The 13,423-nt window shown below is 18.6% G+C and overlaps 1 protein-coding gene across 1 annotated transcript; it reads left to right on the forward strand.

Moving 5' to 3' along the window:
- Nucleotides 1-2,707: 2,707 nt before the first annotated feature.
- On the forward strand, nucleotides 2,708-3,790 carry EAE98_008158 (uncharacterized protein; the record flags this gene model as incomplete). The annotated part of the gene is made up of 4 exons (XM_038955781.1): nucleotides 2,708-2,957; nucleotides 3,115-3,158; nucleotides 3,342-3,406; nucleotides 3,577-3,790. 4 exons carry the CDS (start codon nucleotides 2,708-2,710, stop codon nucleotides 3,788-3,790), a joined length of 573 nt encoding a protein of 190 aa, XP_038808075.1.
- Nucleotides 3,791-13,423: the final 9,633 nt, after the last annotated feature.

Genomic DNA, 13,423 nt, shown 5'->3' on the forward strand with positions numbered 1-13,423 from the left:
ACTCGACAAACTAAGATTCTATTTAACCACATTTAGCCTAGTATATTATCAATCCCCCCAAACCTAAATCTATATAGAAATTAGCTTAATATTAGAAAACAATAATGGGATGATATATTAAAAAGTTCTGAATAATTTTTAAAAAAGATTTTTAAATTAATAATCAATATTTTATTTTCAAATTATAAATTCTATTATTCCTTAATGTGTTGTTTTAAGCTTTATATTTGTTAATCAATATGAAGGTTGGAAAAATATTATTGCTATTAAAAAATCTATTCAAAATCTTATTTATTCTAATCCTAAATTATATATCTTATATTAATTAGTTTTGAAATATAAAATTATTAATAAATTTAGGCAAACTCAATTCAATTAATTATATAAATTTAAAAAACGCATGATTCAATAATATTTATAGATTAAAGTATGGCATTTTTATTATAAAATGCATCAATTTAAGGAAAAATGATTATATTATAGTTGTCACGGCGCCAACTACGTTGCCTTCATGCCTCAGGCATACACCATTAGCATGCCCTACTTCCTATAAGAGGGCTTTACCCTTTTATAGCTCTTCTACCCTTATAGTATAATATAAGTCTTTACCTATATCTTAATAATTTGTATTATCTTTTTAGAAGCTATTCTAACTTCATTTTTATTTCAAATTCGTTAAAGTTCCGATTTGATTGAATTGATTAGATCTATTACCACCCTATTATATACTCTAGTTATTACTATTCTGAACTTTAGTTGTAATTATAGTCAATCAGACATTTACACCTGATCTATCCCCTTAGTTCTTATTTTTGAATTATATTCTTAATTCTATTGAAACTAATATCTCCTTATTTATAAATCTATTTAACAATCCAAGTATTGTACATTTTGTAGTTATTCAAGCTATATTTGAATTAATCAAATTGTATACAAGTATATTCCAAATCTAAATTATTGATATTTAGACCAAAATCAATGAATTAGATGAATTAATTAGTATATTGAAAATTGTTATTCGAAATAATTCACAGACTTTATATTACTGTAAGTACTTTATTATTTTTGAGAAGTTTAATAATAATAAATAGAATATTGTAAAGTATTAAGATTAATATACTATATTTCACAATATTATTAATTGTTGCTTAATTACAAATTACAAAAATAAATTGGAATTTCAGAAAATCATATTTTTTGTTAATCTGCTTTCTAATTCTGTTTATATGAATAATCAAATATATTTCAATGTAATTACTAATAATCTATATAATTTCAATCTTTGGCCTCCCAAATAATATATTATCATAAGTATTTAAGGCGAATTGAATAAGTAATATCAAATTCTTAATCTTTTCTATAAGGCTTTTATGAATTATAATAAGTGTAGGATAAAGAAGACTCTATTCAGCAATTTTATTACTAAGTTTAAGCAGCTTGCTATTAGATATAGAAAAACTGTTGAATAGCAGATTATAGATTTTAAGTTTAAGATTTTATAAGAATTAATTAATATATTTATTAATCACCCAAATAAACCCTTTATTATTAATATTAAAATATAAATAGTTTGATAATAAAGCATTTATAATAACTTAAAGGAAAAAGCTTATCTCAATAATTAATAAAAAAATCAAAATACTAATTTCAATTGTAATTATCTTAATAATTAATAAAAGAATTAAAATACCAACTTCAATTATAATTAATCGAAATTCTATAATAAAAAGCCGATTATTATTGTATTTCCTTTTATATCTAATCTCTCCAATGATTCTATGTAATTAGATACTGTTTGATTAGATTAATATTTTTCAATTTATTATATTTAAAAATAATATATTGAACTTGGCCTTTATCTTTATTATAAAAAGCTAGATTATATTAAAAGCAATTATAAGAAGAAATGAATTAATAATATAAAGTATAATATTAATATTAATATAAGATATACCCCTTATACTAATTATTTCCTTATAATTAACTAATATAAGAATCCTAGATTCTATTATAATATAGCTATTTTTTTATACCAGAATTCGTTTTCATCTGTTAACCGTTCCTTAGTTATACTATTACAATACATTTCCTTGACCTCCTTTAATTTTATCCAAATATTTGATTTAGAAGATTATATCGAGGGTTTTATTTATTTGGAGAAGAGTAGTAATTTAATTTTCTAGCTAAATATATTAAAAGATTAATTTTGATTTATAGTTGCAAATCAAGATCTTTTATAGGAAATTTATCTTTATAGATTAAAAGATTAGTTATATTTAAAAATTCTTTGTATTTTAAATCAATAAATAATAAATCTCTTAAAATCTCAATAAAAATCTCTTTTATATCTAATATAATTATTTTGTTTATTAACCTTATAGATAATAGAGCTATAAATTATAGCTTTATTAATAAAAAAATTATTTTTAAATTCCAAATATTTATATATTTTTTTCTCTATACCCATTACTTACTTTTAGCTGATAGCAAATCTTTTGATATTCTTTTTTAGTATATATTCCTGGATATACGGATTAATAATTATAAAGAGATAGATTTATTTTATATTATTATTTTATTAATTGCAAACCCTTTAATCCTTAGTTTCTTATAGCTCTAATATCATAATTCTATTATCAATTAATTGATAATAATATTCAAATTTATATCTATATATTGCTTAAGATATTACTGCCCTGCTAATATTATGGTAACTATTATTCTCGATATAGAAAATGATCAAAAAATAACTTTGCTAAAAAATAGCAAAGTTATATCCGACACCTTTAAATTTCCTTTACAAGAGTTTATTCTAAAAACAGTCTTTGTTCCTGATATACCAAATGATCAAAAAATAATTTTGCCAAAAAGTGGTAAAGTTATATCCAATATCCCTGAACCTCCTTTATGGAAGCTTATTCTCAAATCAGTTTTTGTAAAAGGAATTATTAATAAAAGTTTTAAAATCATTTTGTTACCACTTTGAGACCAATCTGTAGTTCTCGAATCTATTATCGAAATCTCAAAAACGCTCAAATCAGGAATATTCGAATTTATTTCGAGAAATACTTTATGGGCTTCAACATTTTTAGAAAAATCTAATGAAAAATATAGTATCTAATAAAAATTGGATAATATTAAATATCTTATTGCTATTAGTTTTATTCAGTTTTATAAAAATCAGAATATATATATTATAAAACTAATCTAAAACAAATTGAATATTGTTTACAAATTATATTAAATATTAATAAACAACCCTATTTAATTATACTATAATATTATGGAAAGCGATATTAAGAAATTTATAAAGAAAATCAATTATCTAATACTATTTATAGTTAATATTCAAAGTAAATTATTATTTTAATTGTATAATCTATACACAGAATTCCTGTCCTTACTTGTTAATAAGCTTTTTTCTAGATATTTCTGAAATTACAAAATTGAATTTATATTAAATAAGAAATTGTTATATAACAAAGGACATCTAATATTCCTAGTTAAATTTTAGGTTATATATAAATAATTCAATAATAATTTAAATAAAAGATTTATTTACAAATCCTATTTTAGATTAGCTACTTTACTTCTATTAGCTACAAAGTCTAAAAAGAATATTCGGATTTATCAAAATTATTGTAAACTGAACAATATTATTATTAAGAATCAATATCCCTTGCTATTAATCAAAAAGACTTTCAATACCTTATACTATATAAAAGTCTATATCAAATTGAATATTATTACTATATTTAATAAATTAAGAATTATAGAAGATTATAAATAAAAAATGATTTTTATAACTCGTTTTAGTCTTTTCGAATTCCTAATAATACCTTTTGGTTTTTATAATGCCTTTATATTGTTTCAAAACTATATTAATCATATCCTTTTTAATCTTTTGAATAAAAACTATACTACATATCTAAATAATATTTTGATTTACTCTATTAATATTATAGATTATCGAAAACAAATTTATAAGATTATACAGAGGTTGATTGATATTAGTTTACAAATTGATATTGAGAAATATAAATTTAAAACTATATAAATCAAATACCTCGAATTAATTATTATATTTAATAAGATCGAAATGAATCTAGATAAAATCAAAATAATTTTTAATTAGAAATTATTAATAAAATTAAAAGATCTTCAATATTTTCTTAGATTTATTAATTTTTATTAATATTTTATTTATAACTTTTTTAAGATTATAAAACCACTTAATTGTTTATTGAAAAAGGAGTTTATATAATATTAAATTATTGATTACAAAATGGCTTTTAATAATCTGAAATAAATATTTATTTCTATTCCAATCCTTACAATATTTGACCATTATTATTATATAGTTATTGAAACAGATATTTCTGATTGGGCTGCAGGAGAGGTTATCTCTCAATATAATAATGAAAATCGCTTACAATCAGTTACTTATTTTTTATCAAAACATAATATAGCTGAATATAATTATAAAATCTATAATAAGAAGCTGCTAGCAATTATTAAGTTCTTAAAGGAATAAAGACTCGAGCTATATAGAACTCAGGAATTATTTGAGATTATTATCAATTATAAGAATTTGGAATACTTTATATCAACAAAGATATTAAATCAAAGGCAAACAAGGTAGGCAAAGTTCCTTTTAGGATTCAATTTTTGTATTATATATTAATTAGGCTATAAGGCAATTCGTTTTGATATTTTTAGCAAAAAAGCAAAGGATCGCCCAGCACATGCCGATCTCAATAATGACTGGATCAAGAATTATCTACAAATAGTATTCCCAAAACGAATATTCGATATAACTATATATAAAGATCTTATTAAATAAACAAACAATACTACTGACCTCATTATAGTCCCTATAAATATAATCATCCCTAATATTAAAAAGCTGATTAATAATCTTATTGATAAAGTATACAACTCATCCGTATTAGTTATTAGCATATATAAAACACTTTGAAATTCTACCGCTTATCATTAGCTATTAGCAATCAGAAAAGATCTCCAGATAACTCTTCAAGATTATAAACTAATCAATAAATAGATATTCTATTAGAATTGATTATTTATTCTTCTATCTGCTGAGCTCTGTATATAAATCATTTATTGAATATACTCAACCAAACCTATCAAATACCTAGACTATATTAAAACTATTGATCTCATCTTCCATACATATTAATAGTCTAATATAATAAGAGAGATTGAAGCTTATATACAAGCCTATCAATTATATTTTTATATAAAATCTTCTTGCCTTGTAGCCCCCAGATTTCTCGAATTCTTGTTAATCCTATTCTAATTCTAATCTAATATTTCTATTGACTATATTACACTATTGTTAATTTGTGAACATTACAATTATAAGTATAATCATATAATTACTGTTATTTGCTGTTTAATAAAAATATATTATTTTATATTGGTAATAGGATTATTTATAGAGGAATTCGTTAATCACTTTATTGAGAAAGTTTATTGCTTATATAATACACCCAATAATATTGTATCTGATAAAAGCTTGCAATTTATATTAGTATTTTGAATATATCTCTCCGAATACTTATTGATTATTTTAAAACAATTTTTTTTGTTTTACCCCAAAATGGATGGTTAAATAGAGAGATTCAATATTATAATAAAACAATATTTATAAGCTTTTATAAATTTTTATCAGAATAATTGATATAACTGATTATTATTAGCAAAGTTTGCATTCAACAATATTATTTCAGAAACTATCGGTGTATCCCCATTCTTCGCTAATTATGGTTTCTATTCGCGATTTGAAGTCGAATTCTTCTCATCTGTTCCACCAAACCTTTTATATCAACAAAAACGCGAATTTCTGAAAGTTAATAAGATTATAGATTAGTTTAATATTATTTTAACAAAACTGAAAGCCTTGACTGCCTAAGCTATTCAGAAATATGAAGATTATACAAACGAAATGTATACCAATACTTTTTTATATAAAGAGAAGAATATAGTGTAAATTAACACTAAAAATATAAAAACTAATCAATCTATGAAAAAGAGTAATAATAAATAAATTGAGTTTTATAAGATTCTAAAAGTTTATAAATATACCTACCTACTCTAATTACCTAATATTTTCAAGATTTTTTTAATATTCCATAATTTACTATTCAAGTTATTTTATAATTCAATTAGATTAGTTAATTAAGCTATAATCAATAAAGCAAAGTTTTATTATAATCAAAATCGAATTCTAAAAAAAAATAATAATATAAATGAAGAAATTGAATAATAGAAATTTGATAAATTGCTCGATTGTTATAATAAAAACAGATTTTATTATTAAATCAAATAGAAACACTATCCGCTGTTATGGCAATCAGTTAAGAATCTCAAAAATTAGGAGAAAACGATTATTATATTTCATTTAGCAAATCCAGATAAATCAAATCCTCCCATATGGGTAGAATTTAAAAGGTCTGTTATCTTAAATAATCCTATATTAAGTATAATCCCAAAACAAGAGTGGGGTAGGCCAAAAAAGGGTTATCAGTTGATTATAGGTCTTAAAAAAGTTCATTTCAATTTTATAACAGAAATCAGAGTTTTCTAATATTATCCTGGGAGATTTTAGATTCTTATTTAATCAAATTCGTTATTTATTTAATTTAAATATAATAATAAACTAGTTTTATAAATTGATTTCTTATTACAATTTTGCCGAAAATTAATAAAATTAACCGGATTGTATTTTAGCTTGTTTGGGATAAGCAAGCCTTAAAAGGGAGGTATTATCACAATACTAATTACATTGCCTTTATACTTTAGGCATACACCATTAGCATACCCTACTTCCTATAAGAGGGCCTTATTCTTCTATAGCTCTTCCATTCTTATGGTATAATATAAGTCTTTACCCATACCTTGACAATAGTGAGGTAGTAATTCATTTTATTCCTAAAAAAAAGTAAAAAACTCTCTTTTAATATTATTTTATAATGGCTATATCCAGATTATATAAATCTAGTGTTAGGAGTTAAAAGATTATTACAATCTAATAGATTTTATTAAGTACCTTATAAACTTAAGCTAAAAATATGTTTAATAAAGGAATTTGTGTAGTATAAATGTAAGAATAAATTAATGTGTCGTAGATAGTTTAGATTATATTATTTAAAGTTTTTTAAAAAGCTTTTTTCAAATGAAATTAATATTATAAAATTTATTAATAAATGGTTTTTAGGGTATTTAAAGCATGCTAGTATTTTTTTGAGAGTAATAATTAAGAAGATATTATTATTTAAATTTTATATATTATTATAAATAATTATATATTAATGAATAATATATAAACATTAAAAATTCTGGAAAAAATCGAGCTATATATTATTAATTTCCTATATTTCAATTAATGTAATATGGTACCATTGTTTAATTAATATATTAAATGAATTATTAAAGAATATAAAGATTCTATTATCTCTATATTTAAAATAAAAGTTTTAGTGTTAAATTGCTTTTTATTGTATTTTATAATAAATTGGGATAAAATCTCTTTTCCATTTAAATATATAAATATTAGAATATATGATTTTAAAAAAAATAAGATGGTTATATTTTGTATAATATCTAGTGGGGATAATAAGTATTAAGCTATCTTTATTTTATATGTATTTATAGATAAAAATTTTTATTTAAAATCTAAATTAATATTTTATGGCAAGTTTTTAAATGAAAATAATCAAATAGAATGAGAGGAGAAGTATTTATATTATAAAAAAATTATAATAAAATTCAATGAGAGTATATATAATAATACAATTTTAATAGAAAAGTGGATAAAAAAATTATTTTATAGATTAAATTTCTTTCTAAATTATCTCTTTTTATGCTAATGGATTATGCTGGCTTTTATAAAATAAATAAAATTCTATAAGTATTATATTCTCAAAACATAATAATATTAATAATATTATTAGGGTGTATAAGCTATTTATAGTTTTTTAATATATATATAAATAAGGTATTTAAAGTTTTATTATTAGATGTTTAGAAAGATTATATAGAGGAGGAAGAAAAAAGATGTAAAAAATCTATTTTGGAGTGAAATTTAAATTAAAAAAGAGTTATGATAATTTATATTATTGGTATTGTATAGTATAAATTGATTATAAAATAATATTATATTGATTTAATCAAAAAGTCTTTTATGGATTTAGGAATAAATTTGTCTATTAATAATTTCTAAAATCATTTAATTAATATAAAAAACTTTAAGAATATAAAGGTTAAAGATTATACTAAAATAAACCCTGAATTTAAGGGATTTTATAAAAAGAAATAAATTTCTTGAAATAAATCTAAAAAATTGGAGATTATAATTGAGGACTTTATTAATAGATGTTATGAGGGTATAATGATTAAATAGTTTAAAAAGTGCTTTGAATTTAAAGGGATTATATTTGGTAAGTATAAAAAAAAGATTGAATTAATTATTATATTAAAAGAATGGGATTTAAAGAATTTATAGAAAGTAGATGGTCTGATTTTATAAAAAGTTTATTATTTTTATTATTATTATTTATACTATTAAATATATCAATTTGAAAGAATTCTATTAAATAATTATTATATAAAAGTATAATTAAAAATAAATATATTTATTAATATTCAAGATTCAATATCATTTTTTAAATATATATATAGTTTTAATACCTTGAAATCTTATAATTGTTTAATAATTCCAACTTTCAGGGTTTTTATAGGTTAGATTGCTTTGGATTTATTAATATTCTGATTTCAATTTTTCAGAATCATCTCAATATTATTGAATATTATTAATAATATCAATAATAATATTATAGAAAGAGCTTTTTTAATATTATAAGCTGATATATAAGTTATTGTTATTAAAGTAGTATTACCTTTTTCAAATAATATGTAACCTATTATAAATATTTGTAATATAATTAATATTTAAATTTATCAAATTTATTAAATTTAAATTAATTTTAAAAAGTTATTATAAATCCTGAAGATCCCGATATTGATAAGTTCGATAATAGTTTATTTAAGTTAAATGGTCTATACAATATTTATAAATCTTTAAATCCTCCTATTATAAATATATTATTAGTATTATATATTTTCAGAATGGATACATTAAAAGGATATATTCAAAAAGAAAATAAATAGTTCTATAAATATTATAAATCGAAAGGCTTTAGATCAATTAAATATAAAGTTATATTGATAGAATTAATGAAAAAAATAGAGTAGGCAGATATATATTTAAAAGTAATAAAATAATGAATAAAAGGATTAGCTTTAGATTTTCAAAAATATAGTAATAAACGGAATAAATGGATTCTAGAGGAATTATATAAAAAATAAGTACTTCTAGAAACTTTAAATAAAAATATTAAAATGAAATTGGATTTTATAGGTTTTAATGACTTATAGAATAAAAAGCAAATTGAAGAAGAAAATATTATAAAAATTAAAAACATATAAAATAATATTATAAATAATATAGAATTATATATTTTAGGTTTGTAGGGGTTAAATTAATTAAATTAATTCTTATTCTATTTCTTTTTTATTTATCCTTCCTTCTTTATTCCATTCTCCTTTATTTCCTTTTTCTTTATTCCCTTTTTTTTTATTCTCTTCTTCTTTATTTTACTTTTTAATGTATTTTTTAATACTTTAGAGTATTTTTGATTAAAAGTGGTAAGCTTAGAGAACTTTAAAGCAATCTTTTTTCTTGTAGTATATTAAATAGTTTCAGAATCTTTATACTATTATATATTACTACCCTTTTACTATTCTATAAATCGATTAAAATTATCCTTACCCTTCTATTTTTGTTTATAAGAGGTAGGTATATATTTAATGATAGTATTATTTTTTATTAGTTTATTAAGAGATTTGATATCACGAAATTCATCATATAGTGTAACCTTATAAGCACTAATCTTAATACTCCTTCGGAGTATTCATTCCCATAATTATTAATACTATTTCATTTATTTCATTTGTATATTCTATATATCTAATTAGGCAAATATTTTATTTGATTAGGATATATAAAGCAGATATAATTATTAGGATTATATTTTAAATTAATTTAGTTTATTATTATTTTATATATCTATTCTCTAATCAAAATGATTATTAGATATAGTTATTATTTTTATAATAATTATAAGTCTGGTTGGTATTTATATTATACTTTTATTATATATATATATCTTTTAATCATTTTGATTTATATATATTTTTTTCTATATTTCTTTATAATTTCATTATATCGAAATCTAATTTTTTAGAAGTTATTTGATTTGTTATTTATAGGTATTGATCAAAATAGTTTTTAAATTTATAATACTTCTATATATCGAAAGATATCTGAAAGGAAATTAAATTATTTAATTTCAAATTTATTCTAATCACTTTAATCAATTTCAAAAAATTCTTAAAAAATAGAAAAACTTTTTATTAATTAATCTATATTTATAATAAAAATTAATTTATTAAGGATTTATCTGAATTTATTATAATTATCAATTTTATAAGAAAATATAATTTGAATAATCAAGTAAAGTATTTCTTTAATTTTAATATTTATAAATAATTTTAATAGAAGGATTTAGAAGGAGATATTAAAATAACTTTATTATTATTTTTTAAAGAGTTAATATTTAAGTCTATAAAGTTTGAAATAACTATTTTTCAAAATATTTTAATTAAGCATTTTGTATTTCAAGGAGAATATTGATATCAAAAAAATAAGTATAATATTATATATAAATTATATCAGGATATTTATAAATGGATTATAGAAATAATAAATATATTTTATTTTATAGAATTTATTCTTAAAAATAATAATATTAAAGTTTTATTATTTAAAATAATTATTTAAAAACTATAGGATAAACTTGTATTTATTATAACAATTACAAAATCTATTATTATTTAAAAATATTAAAATGTTTTTTAATAAGTAATTGTAAATTGAATCAATTCAATTAAGTGGTATAATAAATGAATTAGAATTTATATAATTGTAAAATTGTATTATATTAAAGTGGAAGATGACTTAGTAATTATTAACTTTCTGTAAATTGTAGGAGTATATATACTTTTTATTTGGGTAAGTATTATATTTATTTAGATTGAGATTAATAATCAATTCGAAATTCCTAATTACTTTTTGAAATAATTTGGGGATATCTTTGGTAATTTAATCTATTAGAACTTTTTAGTTTTCAAAGAAAAGGGTATATTTTTGATTATTAATTCTAAATCTAAATAGAACTCTAATAATTTGTAAAAAAAATAAAATAATATTTAAAAAAAAGGTTTTAAAAGAGTAAATGGTTAATATAAATATCCTTATAGATCAAAATCTAATTGAAAGAATAAAAAAGCAAATAGAAATCATTATCCCAAGATATACTAAATAATAGAATTCGTATTTATTGGAAAATACAATTCCCGAAATCCAATCTCATTAACAAAAAAGAAATATAATAATATATAAAAAAGGATTAAGAATAATTAATAATTGAATATACATAAAATATAAAATAAAAAGAGTAAATCAATTCAAAAAGTAGTAATTCTCAATTTTATGATTTGTAAGATTTTGGATTAAAAACAATTATTTATCTTATTCAAGGTTTTATTAGTTATAGGATTTATACTATTATTTCTAATTCACTTTATCAACTCTTTAATAGTATTATATTTAACAATAATAGTATAATATATTTTATTAATAATATCGATTTTCTTAATAAACACAAATATACATTTTTATTAGTATTAAATTATATTGAAATAAAAATATTAAAAATATAGATTATTAAATAAAGCATTTATATAATCAAGAATATTCTTTAAAGATCTTAAAATTCAAAAAATAATTTAATCCTTTTTAATATTATATATATTTCTGGATTTTATATTAATATTATCTCGAAAATAAAGCTTTTAGATATTAGAATATAGTTTTTAAAAATAAATTTTATATTATAAAAAAATAATTTTGAGAATAATTATATTATTGTTTATTGTATTTATAAAGATAATCTTTTATTTTAGAATACAAACTATTTTTTTTTTATTTAATTAATCTGAGTATAATACCTATAAATTCAAATTTTTTGATATATTTTATATTCAATTTTAATATCAAAAGATTATTTTGTTGATTAAAAAATCTACTTAAATTTCAAAAGGATTCTGTATAATTTTAATATAAGTGATTAAAATATTTAAATAAAAAAGCTTTTAAATATTTTATTTTTTTAATAAGAAATATAAAGATTAAAGAACTTTTTAAAATTAAATATATTAATTATTCATATATATATATAAAGTAAATAATATTATAAACTTCTAATGAATTCTGATTACTGTATCCTTTTTACAAAATATAATAAACTTATTTGATTTTCTATATATATATACAGGAGCATTTTAGCTTCTAGTTATTAAAAATATATTTAATAGAAAGATTTTTAGTTTTTTATTATATTAAAAAACTTATTATAAAATATTTAATATAATTCAAAATTTTCTTACTTGAATATTTAAAAAATATAATCTTTTAATAATCTATATTAAATAGCATAATAATATTTCAATTATTAATATTATAAGAAATATTATATTCAAAAATTAGATTAAAATTGAAAATATAGAATTTGAATTATCCTTATCAAATATATACAAATCAAATAATAAATCGGAATAAGTAGGATAAGAGATAATTACTAAATAAATCAAAATATGGATTTTTATAGATATATTTAATCTTTTATAAATTAAAGTAATATAAGTTGTTATTTATTTATATAATATTAATTCTCTTAAAGCTTGATTATTCAAATCCTTAAATGAAGTGCTAGATACTTGATTTTAGGAATATTTATAATTATTTATCTTAATGATTATAGATCATTTAATTATTAATTTCTATTTAAATTAAAATAGAATATATCAATATAAGTATAAAGTTTATTTTCTAAATAAAAAAAGAGAACTAAATATAAATAAAAAAATTTAATAAAACTAATTCTAAAACAAATATTAAATATCTATCAAATATATACTAGGTTTTTCAATTTATTATATCTGGATATCCAAATTCAAGTGAATTATTGTTATTCGAAATATTACTTTTTTGAGAAAAGAATATATAAAATAAATTATTAAATAAAACTATTAATATATATAAATTAAGAGTTATAGTAATTTATATTAGTTTTCAATATTCAATAGATAATCAATATTGATAGTATAATTATTGATTAAAAGAATAATATAATAATTCTTTAGATATTATTATTAGTTTTATTAATATTATTATATATATTTTAAATATACTTAATATAAATAGAATTTGGGGATATCT

Source organism: Botrytis deweyae (genome assembly GCF_014898535.1).
Source record: "Botrytis deweyae strain B1 chromosome Unknown BDEW_020, whole genome shotgun sequence".
Taxonomy (NCBI): Eukaryota; Fungi; Ascomycota; class Leotiomycetes; order Helotiales; family Sclerotiniaceae; genus Botrytis; species Botrytis deweyae.